This window comes from Clinocottus analis, unplaced genomic scaffold, assembly GCF_023055335.1.
Source record: "Clinocottus analis isolate CAN_PGR_092001 unplaced genomic scaffold, fCliAna1.0.p SCAF_24, whole genome shotgun sequence".
Classification (NCBI taxonomy): domain Eukaryota; kingdom Metazoa; phylum Chordata; class Actinopteri; order Perciformes; family Cottidae; genus Clinocottus; species Clinocottus analis.
In genome coordinates, this window is record NW_027175976.1 from 7,632,208 (window position 1) to 7,647,197 (window position 14,990).

The following is a 14,990-nucleotide window of genomic DNA, read 5'->3' on the forward strand; positions in this document are numbered from 1 at the left end:
CATGAGGGAACATGATTAAATACAAATGTCAGACTGCATGATACGGTTTAACATTTCACGCTTTTCAAACAATTTACGACACTGCAAATACATTAAAAAGTTGCATATGCGACTGTGAATGTTCATTTAGGTTGAGTCTTCTTTAAAAAAAAAAAAAAACACGACTCCACGACTGTAATTCATCAAATAACAAATGTTCATGCTTTCTAGGTCATCTTTAATAATGAAGTGCTCACACTTAAGTCAGAGCTAGATACAGGAGTGTATTGCAGGATGCATGGGGGCCGGTTTGTCAGGAGGTAGACGGCATTGCGCAACACGCATCCGCCGGTCTCATTGCGACATCAGTCCCGTTCTTCCCGGGACGCGTAGCGGAGCCCGTGAGCTCCGTGAGCGTCGTAGTTCTCGTAGCGGGTCAGCGAGGGCCAGTCCGGCCGGTACGTCGTCGTGCTGTACAGAAACGCCTCGGTGACGCTGCCCGCCGCCGGCCTCTCCCCCGCCTCCGCCTTCCCCACCCACTCCTTCACCTCCAGCGTGACCCGAGTCCGCTGGTACATGGCGGGGACGCCTTCGAAGTCGTCCAGGAAGGCCAGCATCTTGTCGTCCACCTCGTAGATCTCTCCCTGGACTCGGTGGCCCTGGCCGGGCAGGTTGAGCAGGAAGGGGATGTTGTGCTCGCCGGCGATCACCAGCGGGTACTTCTGGGCGGTGCAGGCCGAGGCGAGGAGCTCCGCCCTCCCGTTGGCGCGCTCCATCATACGGTAGTAGTTGGGCTGACCCTTCTTCAGGGTGCCGTAGACGAAGATGCGAGCCATGTGGATGCAGGACGGCAGGCACCTGGACAAGACAGCAAGGGCATCACTCAGCAACCTGGTCTGTCGTCAGACAGGTTGATCCATTTGCTGACTGGCAGAATGATTACGACGGTATTTTGGGAATTAATCAACCTTTTTAGTCCCTTTTTTTAAGCAAAACATTCTCTGGTTCCAGCTGATCGCATATGAGGATTTACTGCTTTCCTTTGTCAAACATCTTTTTGTCCAAGAAAGTAACACATTTGAGAAACTCACGAGCTGTAATAAGTTCTTATTTGTATTGTTTTTGTTAGACAAAAGCATTAAGCAAGAAAACAACCAATTTCTAATGCAAAGTATATCTTATATATATCTTTCATCCCTGTTCTTTATTTAGTTTATTCTTTTTGGTGTCTGTAAAGTCTTGGTATATATCTATCTATCTATCCCTCAAACTAAAAAAACTATCTTGTAGTAATCTCCCCGCTGCCTTTGATCTGATTAAAAGATGTTTGACCTCTGACCTTTAAGGACTTTGTTACTGGAAAGTACTTCAGCTCAATAATTAATTCACAGTGAGAGATAAACTCTGAAACACACTGTTGTCTTGAGATCATTAAAGCTGGTAAAGGTCGTGCAAACTACACGTAAACTATTCCACTTTGTATATACAAGACAACGCTAATGCTAAGTCAAAGTGCTGCATTAAAAGTATAAAGGTAATAGTCCTCATCCAGAATGGCCCATTTCAGATTAATACAAAATTTGATCATAATTATGGATGTGTCCATGTGTAATTATCACTTAATGCTGCAGCTGGAGAAGGTGGAGAGCTATGTTTGTGTTGCTTGAATATAATAATTGCTTAACCTTTTGTAATATGAATATAAATGTCAACGCAGCTTTCAAATACAGCTCGTGGAGTTGAAAGAATGAAGTAAAAGCACAAGTTCACCCTGCAATAACTTTACACAGAGCCACCAACTCTCACGCTTCCGCCGTGTGACACACGCTTTTTCATGTTTTCACACGCTCACACGCCACACAACCAATATCTCACGCCAAAAAAAATAAGTCTGGGGCGCTTTCGTTTCTTTTTAAACCCCCCGACGATAGATGACGGAGGTATCGGGGCTCTCAAGTCTCACGCGTTGAACGTGACTGTCACTCACACGTGACCCCAACAGCAGTTCAGCTAAGGCTCAGCTTAACTGCACGTAAACTGTGAAGTGACGCAAAGCAGCTGAAAGCAATTCAAACGTAATATCTTACATGAAAGGAGTCTCACCGGAATGTAATGAAGACGATGGCTCGTAAATTTCCTCAAGCTAGAAAAACTCGCTTTGAGGAGGAATGTGCAGCGGCCATTCATATGCGAGGGAACAGCGCATGCGCAGTAAAAACTCTGATCAACTTGTGGAAAACAGCAGGTGGCGCTAAAACAACGAGGAAACAGACTGAAGTATATTCACTCTTTTTTTAATGATGCTGGTGGAAGTGGTGGTTATGATAATGTGTTGTACTATTATTATTATTATCATAGAGTTTTTTTTATCTATACCTTTTTACTCAACTATGTACTCTTTTGTCCTTTTTTTTCTAGAAAATAGATCTTCTGGCAGTTCTTTATGTTTTTATGCTGGTGAAGCTAAAAAGAGATTCATTAAATATATGTTTTATTATTTGTATTTGTGTGTTTAACTGGCTGATGATATGTACGTTTCAAAAAAGATAGATAGATAGATAGATAGATAGATAGATAGATAGATAGATAGATAGATAGATAGATAGATAGATAGATAGACGTATTCATTCCAAGGGGGACATTTGTTTGGAGTAGGTACACACATATTAAGCATGGAAAATACTCAATATATACAAAATGCGTTGCAGAACATTTAATAAAGTATAATGAAAATATATATCATAACAATATTTGTGGACACTCATTGACAGATACATAATAAAGTTATTAAATGTGTCACAGAAATAATAAATTCATAAATAATTGACATTTAATAAACAACCCGTTACCATCACAACTGTAGGTCCCCTGATTGACCGCAGGAGGCGCGCTTCCTGAAAAAAAAAACAACCCTCGCGGCTTCCGTCGACGCTGATTTGTCAATCACGTCCGATGACGTCATCACGTCCGCAGCCTAGCAGCAGAAAAATATCCACGTAAACAAAGCGGACGGGCTCCCCAGCAGCCGCTAGCGCCGCGTTCACTCGCGGTTCCGTGAGTCAAACCCGCGTCGCAGCTGCGTTCAGGGTCCCGGTAAATGAACGCCGTCTGTCATCACGTGTATCGGCCACACATCTGGTGATCTGACCGCGTCCGTGACGCCGATAACGCGGGTGTTTGTCATGAGTTTAGCTCGCCATGTAGCCGATTCAGGTCCGTAATCGATCATCTTCTGGAGAGAGAGAGAGACAGAGAGAGAGAGATGACCAGCTGATCGTCTGGACTCGGACTGAGATGTTTAGCCTGATGGCGAACTGCTGCAATTGGCTGAAACGCTGGCGAGAGCCCGCGAGGTGAGTTTTTTTTTTACTATGACGTCGACGTGTGTCCAGCCCTCCTGTCCTAATCAATACAATCAGATCGCGTCTGTATTAGTTTGGAGTCACTGTCAATGCTCTGTGTATACACTGTGTATTAAAACAGATCTGGGATCAGTGGATTATTGACTGGAGACATGAAGGGGCCACGATGATTTACCGTTATGAGCTATAGCTGTCAGTGACACCTGTTTGGTAGAAAGCACTTTAAATAAGTCCTTATTAGGCCTTTTTTCTCCAGAGCAATCAGTTAATCGATCAATCATATTGATCAACGAAACATTTCTTGATGAATACTCTTATTACTGCTTTATGTCAACTGTGCACTTTTTGAAGCGACACACTTCACTCTCAGGATTAGTTGTTTTGGGACTGGATACAAAAGCGTGGTAAAGCAATCAGAGTAATTGCCAGTGCTTAACCCACGTGGTGCCTGTGAGGCATCTGATCCTTTGGACTTAGCCAGAAATCCTCACCTAATCCCGCAGCCGGGTCCGTTCAGCGGGTCTCCTCCTGTCGGCCTGGAGCCGTGAGAGGTTTGGCAGCGCAGGGTTGTACGAGGTTGCTGGAAAGACCTTTTGTCAGGTTTTACAACCAGCGGCTGCCCGGATGAAGACCAGTTGGCTCGAGAGGACGGTTAGATGGATCGTGCGGTTGATGTCTTTCCGCCGCAGGTGTCAAAGTTAAGTATTTAGCTCAGAGACACCCGACTGGGTTGCGTTTATGTTTACGGTTGAGCTTCAGCGTGCGTCCATTTGCCGGGATGCAAATGATCCGGGACGACAGTAAAGTAAACCAGGTTCAACTATTCCTCCAAACATTATCCGAATACGCATCGGTGGTATTAATATTGCTCTGAGCTCATTCGCTTGTACCTCTGCCTTGCTTTATTTGTGTTGGCTGACCACGTGACTGTTGCTGACTCACTGTGCAGACCTCTGATCGCGTTTGTCATTCGGATTATTAATCGGCTTAAACGCCATCATGAGATCTGGTGCCAGCTCATGTGGCTTCAGATGCTGCACATTTAGACCAGGACGACCTCTGAGATCTCTGCGACCTCTGAGACCACTGAGACCTCTGGGACCTGACTGATGGGGACGTCTGTGTTCATGTGCATTCATTTATTTTTCCACCCCTCCCTCCTCCCCAACAGGAAAGTGACTCTGGTTATGGTTGGACTGGATAACGCAGGGAAGACGGCCACAGTTCGAGGAATCCAAGGAGGTTAGCACTTGTTATGAATGTTAATAATGTATAATAATGTATAATAATGAATGTTAATAATGTATACACATTTTTCTTGAAATAATACACAAATTGAACTTGTGACGCCTCACTTACCCCCTCCCCTACCCCCCCTTCCCGGTTTAATATTCATTATCATGTTTATTTGACATCAAACAGACGGCTAAGCCTCGCTTTTGACTCAAAGTTTCGACACGCTCCGCTAACTCCGTCGCTGCGTGTTCGTTTTTCGCAGAGGACCCCCAGGACGTGGCGCCCACTGTGGGCTTTTCCAAAGTGGACCTGAAGCAGGGCAAGTTCGAGGTGACCATCTTCGACCTGGGCGGCGGGAAGCGGATCCGGGGCATCTGGAAGAACTACTACTCCGAGTCCCACGGCGTGGTGTTCGTGGTGGACTCCAGCGACGTCCAGAGGATCCAGGAGACGCGCGACACCATGGCCGAGGTCCTCCAGCACCCGCGCATCGCCGGGAAACCCGTGCTAGTGTGAGCCTTCGCGCCGTCAAAAGACAATATACGTGACGGAAGCTAAAAGAAAATAAAACGTTTAAAGGTTTCGTGTTCAAAATGTTGGTAAAAGTATAGAAAAGTGACTTGTGAAAGCACGCAGGCGAAGTGATAATGGAGTCCGTGGTCCAATTTGTGGCTGAAAACGTGCACTGCAGCTTAACAACTGCAGGCTTCTGCTTCATCAGTAATCAGGACAGAAGCTGCTCGAGTATGGTCACAGACGGGGGATTTAAGTTTGTATTTATTTCTCCTTTTCTATCACTAACATCTCTTCATCCTCTCTCTCTATCTCTCTCTTCATCGCTCCGTTTTCAGGCTTGCCAACAAACAAGACCAAGAGGGAGCGCTGGCCGAAGCCGACATCATCGAGAACCTGTCGTTAGAGAAGCTCGTTAACGAGAACAAGTGTCTCTGTCAGATCGTAAGTGTGTGTGTGCACCTGTTGCGGAACGGCAGTTGAATGACATTAAGGGCCTATGGCTTCACAATGGTTTCTCCCATATATGGGCAAAGAGGCGGGCTTGTGTTCAGCAGCACAGATCCTTCCTCCTGGAGTGAATGGCAGCTTTTTTCCTCTTTTTTTTGGGGCGCCCCTAGCTCAGGGGGATGAGTGGTCGTCCCGTGACCGCAAGGTACCTAGTCTGATCCCCAGTACCTCCATAGTTCAGATGTCAAAGTGCCCCTGAGCAAGGCAGTTAACCCCTAGCTGCTTCCCGGGCGGCTCTCGCGGCAGCCCCACTGCTCCTTAACCAAGGGTACATGCTTTTTTTGTTTGTTTTAAATCTCTCAATATGTGTCCCCAGGAGCCATGCTCTGCCGTTCAAGGCTTCGGCAAAAAGGCGGACAAGTCCATCAAGAAGGGCCTGAAGTGGCTCCTCAACAACATTGCCAAAGACTACGAGGCCATCACTGAGCGCGTGCAGAAGGACACCGCCGAGCAGCGCGCCCAGGAGGACCAGGACAAGAAGGAGCGGGCGGCGAGAGTGCGGCAGATACGACAGGAGAGGTGAGCAGCCGGTTTAAACAACCGAATCCGTGGACCCAAGCCGTCCACGGATCATAAATAATAGATAGAAGTGTTTAGCGGAGTAAAGGGCGATAAGATAAGAAATGTGAAGGAAAAGGGTGCAATCTCCCCATCTGCACCGCACATAAAAATGATTTAATCGCGCTCTCTTGCACCGAAGTCACAATAAATAAGACGTACGGTGGTCGGAAAAGAGAAAAGTCCCGCTGGATGGCGGACGTAACTGTCATGAAATCTGACCTCAGATCACAGTACGGGAGGGGCTGCAGCAGCAGCATCATGCTGAGAAGTTCACTTCCTGTTGTGTCCACAGAGACCAGCAGGAGCGGGAAGAGGCGGAGCTTGAGGGCAGGCAGATCCAGGAGGAGGAGCTCGACGATGGGGACATCTCCAGCCCCTTCCAACCAATCAGCAACTTGATCTCTGAGGTGTGTGTGTGTGTGTGTGTGTGTGTGTGTGTGTGTGTGTGTGTGTGTGTGTGTGTGTGTGTGTGTGTGTGTGTGTGTGTGTGTGTGTGTGTGTGTGACCTGTGTGTACTGTAGTAGTCAGAGCGGAGGAAAGATTTCTTTTTTTTTTCATGTTCCTTTTTCTTTTTTAGAACGACAATAAAGAGAAGGAGCGAAGGAGGCAAGGAGAGCTACAGGAGGCGAGCACCAACAGCTCGAAGACGGACGCCGATCGGGAGGAAGAGGAGGAAGAGGACGACGAGGAGCCAGACGACTCGAGACAAACGCCGGACAAAGCCGGTTCAGGTGAACCTTTTTCATGTTCAATCGTTTCCAAATGACCTAGTTTGGTTTGTGATCGCTGGAAAACAAGCCGGGGTTTTGAATCACTTGGCTCCTTCTTCAACAGTTTGATTAATGTGCTTTCTGACAAAATATTTAGTTAGAAGTTCCGTAAAAAGGTCTTTTTTTGGGGTCGAGGCGTGGCGGCAGCGCCTTTTTGAAGAGTCTCCTCGTTGCTTCTTTTTTGGCTCTGCACCTCAATGGATGCAAGGCAACTCTTGGATAAATATAAAAGCACTTTTTTTTTTCAAAAATGAAAATATATCTAGTCAAATTAAGAGGCCGTCTGATACGTTTCCTCTTTTTTTCATCACTGAGCTCGGAGCGCTGAGCGTCTGACGGATGGATGAACATAATTACACATTAATAAAATGAGATTATGAAGAACTACAGAGGCAGACATCTGTAGTTTCCTTAAAGGCAACGCATGAGTAAAAATCTCTGTACTTTCAGCTAAAACAGGCGAGCAGGACAAGAAGAAGACGAGGAAGCTGCACCTGAAGAGGAAGCACCGGGTGGACCCGCTGAGGACGGAGGACGCGCCGGCACAGAGCCCCACCCCCCCGCCTCCTCCCGGTCAGTCCTCCTCTAAAAGCGCTTCTGTAGCTTCTGTTTAAATCTCAGCATGATGAAACCGTTTCCTGGTCGCGTCCAGAACGCGTTGAGCAAAAAAAAAAACGAATATTTCCTGCTGCCGGCGGCTTTACATTAACGAGGTTCCACTCGTGAAGCAGCTGGAGGAAAAACAGTGTGTTAATCACCCAGTTAGCAGAACGTGCAATCCTTCAATAAATAGTTCAATAGTTCTGCACAACCCCATCTAAACACTTGGCTCTATGTGGTCAGTGGGAAGGAATGCGGCTCCGGGCAATAGGCTGTGTTAACCCCGGTGGAAAACGTCGATACAGCACGAAGGGGCTGAACGATTTTAGAAAAAATATCTAATTGCGATTACACGTTCTGCCTTCAGGAGGACGGCGTTAGTGCTGCGTGTTTTGCTGTTGTTGCACTGCTCGATCGTGACGACGTCTGATACTTTCCGTTTCAAACGAAGCCAGCGTTCTATCCAGGAAGTAGCCAGTGTCGCTGTTCGGCTTTCACTGTGCCTAATCCCCTCGAATCCGCACAGGAGTCGGACGAAGCAGAGTGGACGTCTGGTGTGAAGAGGAAGTCCGAGCATCGCTTCCTGTGTGCTGACCACTGTGTGTTTGTTCTGCTTGTTTCTTTAGTGGGATGGGCCACACCCAAAGTTTCTAGGCTGCCAAAACTAGAACCACTCGGGGACTCGCGACATTCTGGTAAAGATGCCGGTGAAGTCTGGTCACTCTTCACGACTCCTCTGTTAACCAATCGCACATCACTTCCTCTCCGTCATACTCACGCTCACTGTCTCACTAACCTGGTCTTTGTGTGGATGAACTCACTGAATCAGTGTTTCATTATGTTACATTTCATTTAGCTTTGGATCAAAGCGACTGACAATGAGTGCATTCAACTACGAGTACAAACGCAGAACAACTCGGATAATAGAAGTACAATTTCTTCAAGAAAGTTAAACTCCAGTAAAAGTCGGGTTACAAGCCGCTCTTACCTTCGGTGAGCGTTCCCGCTGTAGCAAGTTAGCGCTGCTGCTAGCTCTCCGCTGCTACTGTCTTTGTCCCCGCTGCCCAAGTCGGCGACGAGGCGGGGCCGGTCCCGCTACCTTCTTGTGGTTGTCGGAGAGCTTGCGGGGAGCTAGCGGGTAGTTAGCAGCAGCAGCGCTAGCTGTCTACATTTGGTAGCTAGCGGAGACACCCACCGAAGGTAATAGCGGCTTGTAACCCGACTTTTACGATGCCATTTAAGTACTCGTCAAGTACGACTTTCTTTAATCAACGTATAGTCAAAAAATAAGTCTTTTTAGTTTGCTGCAGAAGATGTAGAGACTTTCAGGACATTTCACCATTGAGTAGTGCGCTGGGTGTCATTTCCAGCATGTTCTTTCGCAGCTTTATCATTTAAAATTACAACGTTTCCCATAAATAGTCGCTCTACATTAGTTCTTTGCCGGAGAACCTCCTGACTATTTCAACGGCGCTGTGCTCAATGTGGCGTTACAGAGGAAACACTGGACTCTGGCTCACGCCGTGTGTCGACTGTTAATGAGCGTCCCAGACCCACACATCCCTGTCTTTCTCTCCCCTTGCATCTCACCAGGCGTACGCTTGAATGTGTGTGGCTCCGTCATGGTGGCGGACATCTTTATTTAACTCAAAGGCTTCTCTGTGTGTTCACCCCCAACCCCAACTCCGCCCTGACCGATCCTCTCTTTGCTCACACTGTTCTCGATAGAGAGCGCTCATTGGCTGTATTTCTATTTCAGGACTCGGTGGATGTACTTCACTAATGTAGCCAACCTTTTTTTGTGTGTTTTTTTTTTGTTTGTTCTTTCTTTCTCCCATCCCCTCCACAGAACTTTTCAAGCCTCTCCCGCCTCTCGCCAACAGGCCGCGGCCTAACGGCGACGCTCACGACGTCGTTTTCTAACCTCCAATCACGGCTCTCCTCTTTTGCTTTCTGTCTCAAGCGGGCGGCGTGTAGAGGCCGCCGCACACGCGGAGACGCCGCCGCGCGCGCCGGCTGACGCCGGGAGCCGACGAGACAGGAAACGCAAGGAGCAGCATGGGAAATGAAGTCCTGCTCGGGAGCCGTTTCCACAAACGGAGATGTCTGAACCTGCCTGAACTCATTTGACACCGGGTTCCGTCTGCGCTCGACAAAAGGGACTTTTTTTTTCCATTTTGTATTTTAAATATCAGTGTTAGGCGGGATGGACTCCATTCGTCCGACTGAAATGCTTTTGAATTGACAAAAGAATGTAAATATGTCCGCTATAACCTTATATATGTCTTTTACTGAATAATGGATTTGTATACACGCCGCCATTAAACACCACCGTATTCGTTTCTTTTTGCACCGTGGGTTTTGTAGCGTAAACAAAGGTGCGTGAGAGTTTCTCTCGGCTCGTAAGTGGCTTTTTTTTTCACAGCTGAGTGCTTTTAAATGTCAAACATTTCCCTTTTTACAACGCGGGAGTAATTTGCTACACTACGCTGTACTGCACACAGAAACGTTACGCAACGTCGTCGTTATTTTTTGGTCAACTTTAGCAATGAATGTTATACAAGGGTTTGTGAAAGCTGTTTTTAAAAGAGAACATCTTCCGCGTCCTCTTGCCGGCAGCTTCATAAAGGAGCTCGTCTTCTTATTTATTGTTTGAAACATGTAACCATGTGATAGTATATGTGTCTACAGGGCTACAGATTTTATACGCATTCTGCTGTTTACACTGTGTGTCTGTTTTCAAAGTGATATTTCTCTGGAGGCAGGAATCGGCCTCAGACTCGCCGCCTCCCAGCTCCTCTCGCAGTGTCTTCTGCACCCGTTTCCTCTTTGAAAAAAAGCTAAAATTACATATCAAAACACAACGTTGCCCCAGTTCGCCTTGTGCGCGTTTGGAAGAGTTTGCGGTGGGAGGAGTCTAACACCTGGAACAGACGATTATTGGGTCAGAACACCCGAGAGCACGTGTAGCAAAATATCACTTTTTAAAACTCCCAATGTTGTTGTTGTTGTTGTTTTTTTGAAAAAAGTACATCACTCACTCTCTTAACGCGCTACAAGTTTAGAAGAAATATTTTTTTCTACCCAGTTTGACTTTTATAACCGCACAATTAAAGATGTTTTAAATATAAGTCTCGACTGCTGTTGTGTTCCTCTGTTCACGAGATTATAATTACTATGTCACTAACACTGTCACTGATGAAAAGATGGTAGGGTGAGAATATGAGATATTTAAGAAGTGTTTAGCATAAGTGGATTTATAAAAAAAAAGGCCTCAAGCTTTTTTACATTACAATATTATCCCAATATCTATTAAAAAAGAGAGAAAAATGTAACGTGTGTTTTGTCCCATTTTTAAGTAAATTAATTACATTTAAGAGTCCATAACCTTGTGTATATAATGACGTAAGAGGCCCTGGATTGTTTTATTAACATGATATCTATATTCTGAAATATCATGAATAAATTATCGTCAAGACCGGTATAAAAAAAAAGCGTGACACCCCTTCACCTGGGTTCTCCATCATCATCTTCCCCAGCTCATGACAAAAATCAATCAAAGCAAAAAATACATATACAAATAAATATATATTAAAGTGTCTGATGAATCAAGTCAGATTTGGGGCGAGCGCTTCTGCAGCACAATCCTGTTTTTGCCATCTAATAAACGTCTCGCGGTGGTAAACGCATCCGCCTCGTGGAGTCATGCTTTGTGAGCACAAGGAACTGAATGAACTCATTACAGTAAGAAAACGCGCGCGCGGGGCCCGGACACTCCATCCCTTTTTGTTTCCTGGTCACGCGGCGCAGCGGCTCATTTGTCACTAACAACAAATTAAACTGCCCTCGGGCGAAAACATTTGTCATCGCGGGATCGTTCTGTGTCATAAAAGCAGCGCTAAAATGAAAGAAGAAGGAGAAGAAGAAGAAAAAAGTGACACCTGCTCCGGAATGATGCATATACGCGAGATGCAAAAGTAAAACAGTTCTCAAAAAGGATGCGGGGTGATTTAAACCTCTTCCTGACGACGTAATTACACATTTACAGAGGGCTGATGAGACACCCTCTAAAGATACAGTTGTGGCTCCGTATCCTCATTTAGACTTTGTCAAACATCTGTCTGCAGCAACCTCCGCGCGCAACGACGCGCCGCCTCGTGACGGCTCTCCCCTGGTGTCGCGCGGCGCTCGTGCCACCGATGCCGAGCCCCGCAGGACGGGGGGCAGGCGGCAGACGCGCCGGTGCCCTTAAGCAGATGCCTTCGAGCACCAATCCAGCGCTCATTATGCGCGCGCACTCCTTGATATCAATTTGTTGCGTCGGGTCCATTCCTGGAGCGATTTGGTGATGAAGTGTTGTAATTTACTCCTCCCTCCTCCTCCTTCTCTTCCTCCCCGTCCTCCTCCAAACCTGCTTGTCTGCATCTGTTTGAGCTACTTCCCAGAATGCCTTTCAGCGAACACCTTAAAGTTTTGTGGAGAGCAACTTTAAGCACAGAGGAAGTTTCTATGTCAAGGAAAAGTGAGCGCCTTTGTGTGGCCCACTACAGTCGTTCAAATTATCCCAAAAAAGGCCTCAAGCAGCTTTATAAAATGAGGCTGCATTGCATTTTAGTCTATTGAGGATTCTGTCAGCGGTGAAATTGGTATCTCTTCGCCTTCCACAAAGGAGGTCTATTTGCATTGTTGTGCAAATGTAGGTGTGGAGTTTGATGGTATGAAAATGTTCTGCTATCAAACTCCATTGTGGCTGCGTCAGAAGTGTAATAATTTGACATCAAGGTGAGCCACAGGGACACGAGAGGAGCTCTTAAAGGGACAGGCGCGCTCTGCACAGACACTGCCGCTTATATATGGATAAGGTGGCAGATTTATTAATGAATGGAGATGAACGGAACGTTGTTTGACCTTTATCACCCACTTAAGGTCATCTGTGACCTCTGGCAGACATTGTTTGACCTCCACATTTACTGTACATTTCACTATGTTTGAGCGGTAGCATGGTAGCCTCAGTGGTTAAAAGAGAAGAGTAAGAAGGATTCTGGGAACACTTTCAGTGTGAAGTGTTGTCAAACAATATTTTAGGGCTTTTCAAAGACTTCTGGATATTTATTTTTCTAAACATTGAAGGCTCAGCTCGTTTCTCCTGAGAGGATGAATACACATATTCTACTATTTTTAATCTGAGCACATCGTTACTGCAGTTTCATCATAAATTGTCGTGCTTTTTTCCCCGCGCTCAATCAAAATGTGTCCGGCACCATTTTTGTTCTTCTTCTGTTTTTGCTTTTGGGAACACAAAACACATCACTTCCTGTGCACCGCCAACATCCCCCACCCAGGAATGACCTACAGCTGCACAGACACACATAAAAGCTCTCGTGAGCGGCGAGTAGGTGCAATCGGTATTGTGTTAAATCACTTGGCAACAGCGAGGAGCGATAACTGAGATCAAATATGCTTGGGCTGTTGTGCCCGTCTTTTGTTGCACATATAGCACGTTGGATTTAGTCACATGATGCTTCAAAACATCCTGTAGTGCTTCTTCAACACGGCGGCTGGAGACTTGACACTGAATTAAATACTGCGGGTGAATTAATCAAATACAGTCGTATATATTTAACAAGTGCGAGTGACTTTAGAACCCATGGAAGATCACAAGATGATGTCATACTTTTCACATGTGATGTTGAGATTGAATCATAATTAAGTCGGTGTATTTATTGAAGAAGCAATGACTTCCTTCCATCTGAGCGAGTACAAAACCAATGCCACGACGGTAGAACCAACAATAACTTCATCCTACAATGGAGTGTTTGTGGAGCCGGAGCCGGCCCTTCTGTCCCGTCGACCTCGCTTATCGTCTCCAAACTCTTGTCTCTTCCCTGCATTGAACACGAACAACTGTTCTCAAGGAAAGGAAGTGTTTGGAATTCAAGGACGGGAGTGAAACGACTCTGCAGGCCGCGAAGCGCCCATGAAGCTGGTATCTATACGCTCCCGAGTATACCTTAAAGCTCCTCTATATGAAGCGGCTTATACTAGATGAGCACAACAGCATTCAGTGTCTCAGTCAAGGACACGTGTGGGCTGATGGACTCTGACTGCGTGCAGAGATCCAATACGTGTGTGTATGTGTGTGTGTGTGTGGATATTCCTTTCAATAATCCTTCAAATTGATCGTATTCTGCGCACACGCGGCTTAGAAAACCCCTCAGTCATTTTCATATCGACGGAGTTGATCGTATATATCTTTACCAACGCTTCCCAACCTCCACGGTTGTGGACATTCTCTCAAATCTGGACCCAAATCCTCTCTCTGGCATCTGTTCCTGAAAAATGGTCTAATTTTATAGCTAATTGGGTGCTAGTTTCGTATCGCCATCGTGGCATTTAATCTGCGTGTATTTAAATGCAGCGGCACTGCTCGCTGCAGGCAGCTGGCCCACTGCAGGAAGCTCACTCCTCTCTTCCTGCGCTGGTAAAAAAAAAAAAAAAAAAGGACAAATAATCCATTTCTGAAGGAGAGAGAGGTGTTAGGACTCATTACGATGATAAGCCGTCGCTATACAACCAATGTGCCTTTCATCTTACATCAGAGTCTAAGCATTAGCGGGGAGTGGGTATCCAGGCCAGCCCCGTGTGTGTGTGTCTGTGTGTGTCTGTGTGTGTGCATCTGCAATAGTCAGATCTCTAATATCAGTGTAACATGTTGTTTTTTTAAAAAGTGCCAGCGGTGAGCTGTGTGTCAACAGAACTCAACCTGTCATGGAAGACCCCAGAGGGCCGAAGAACGAGCTCATACCGAATGAAAGGGAGTCGTGTTCTGGCTGCTGGTGTGTGCATCTGTCTTTTAAAATGAGACAGAAGAAGGTAATTGGGTGTGCTGGTGTGCTGGAGGGGCTCACGCGGCAGTAGGTGGCGCCCACAGGGAGCGTTCACCCCGCGCTGCCGCGTCCTCCGGCCTGCAGGGGGCAGTGCAGCTCCAGTAATCTCTGCCAGACACTCAACAGCACAGAGTTTTGGGTGATATTTTGTGCTGCTGACAACCGAGAGTCTTCTCTATTTATCCGGGCTGACTTGAAGGATGTTTCCAATGTCTGACCTAAGCCTTGTTGGTAAATAAATAAAGGGAGAAAATGTAGCTCAGGAGACTCTAAATCTACTGTGTCCAGCCAGGATCGGGGAGGCTGGGCTTTAACTAAAGAACACAAAGCCTTCATCCTTTAACGGCCGCTGTGTAATGTGTCATTATGTAACTAAGCAGGGGAGAAAAAGGAGGAAGATCTCGTCTGAGTCTACGGAGCAGCTGCTAAATGTTCACGACGGCTGGTTAAATGCACTGCTGATGCGGTTACAGACGGAGATGCTGACAGAAAAATTGCACAGAAAATTGCGGGAAATATTTCACAGAGCCCAATGTGGTGTCTTCACGTTCCTCAGAATACATTTAGTGAAC

At 46.3% G+C, this 14,990-nt stretch overlaps 2 protein-coding genes across 7 annotated transcripts; one reads left to right on the forward strand and one right to left on the reverse strand.

Annotated features, from left to right (window-relative positions):
- Nucleotides 1-178: 178 nt before the first annotated feature.
- LOC137794112 (gamma-glutamylaminecyclotransferase-like) lies at nucleotides 179-2,993 on the reverse strand. 3 transcript variants are annotated; one of them, XM_068590736.1, is made up of 2 exons: nucleotides 2,829-2,993; nucleotides 179-837 (listed from the first exon to the last, which is right to left on the reverse strand). In XM_068590736.1, exon 2 carries the CDS (start codon nucleotides 813-815, stop codon nucleotides 345-347), a length of 471 nt encoding a protein of 156 aa, XP_068446837.1. In that variant the 5' UTR covers nucleotides 816-837; nucleotides 2,829-2,993; the 3' UTR covers nucleotides 179-344. The 3 variants fall into 3 exon arrangements, with proteins under 3 accessions (XP_068446837.1, XP_068446836.1, XP_068446835.1); XM_068590735.1 differs by lacking the exon at nucleotides 2,829-2,993 and adding an exon at nucleotides 2,083-2,167; XM_068590734.1 differs by lacking the exon at nucleotides 2,829-2,993 and adding an exon at nucleotides 2,067-2,167.
- Nucleotides 2,942-10,662, forward strand: arl13b (ADP-ribosylation factor-like 13b). 4 transcript variants are annotated; one of them, XM_068590729.1, is made up of 10 exons: nucleotides 2,942-3,332; nucleotides 4,513-4,583; nucleotides 4,840-5,089; nucleotides 5,429-5,534; nucleotides 5,917-6,119; nucleotides 6,454-6,568; nucleotides 6,739-6,892; nucleotides 7,382-7,504; nucleotides 8,158-8,226; nucleotides 9,381-10,662. In XM_068590729.1, the coding sequence occupies exons 1-10, from the start codon at nucleotides 3,274-3,276 to the stop codon at nucleotides 9,452-9,454; spliced, it is 1,224 nt and encodes a 407-aa protein (XP_068446830.1). In that variant the 5' UTR covers nucleotides 2,942-3,273; the 3' UTR covers nucleotides 9,455-10,662. The 4 variants fall into 4 exon arrangements, with proteins under 4 accessions (XP_068446830.1, XP_068446831.1, XP_068446832.1 ...); XM_068590730.1 differs by having other exon boundaries at nucleotides 9,495-10,662; XM_068590731.1 differs by lacking the exon at nucleotides 8,158-8,226.
- Nucleotides 10,663-14,990: the final 4,328 nt, after the last annotated feature.

What these genes read in the sequence shown, in the direction of transcription:
- arl13b (XM_068590729.1), top strand. Translation starts at nt 3,274, where the DNA reads ATGTTTAGCCTGATGGCGAACTGCTGCAATTGGCTGAAACGCTGGCGA. An exon ending in CGCTGGCGAGAGCCCGCGAG is followed by an intron (nt 3,333 to 4,512) that starts GTGAGTTTTTTT and finishes CCTCCCCAACAG; the next exon opens with GAAAGTGACTCTGGTTATGG. An exon ending in ACAAGTGTCTCTGTCAGATC is followed by an intron (nt 5,535 to 5,916) that starts GTAAGTGTGTGT and finishes ATGTGTCCCCAG; the next exon opens with GAGCCATGCTCTGCCGTTCA.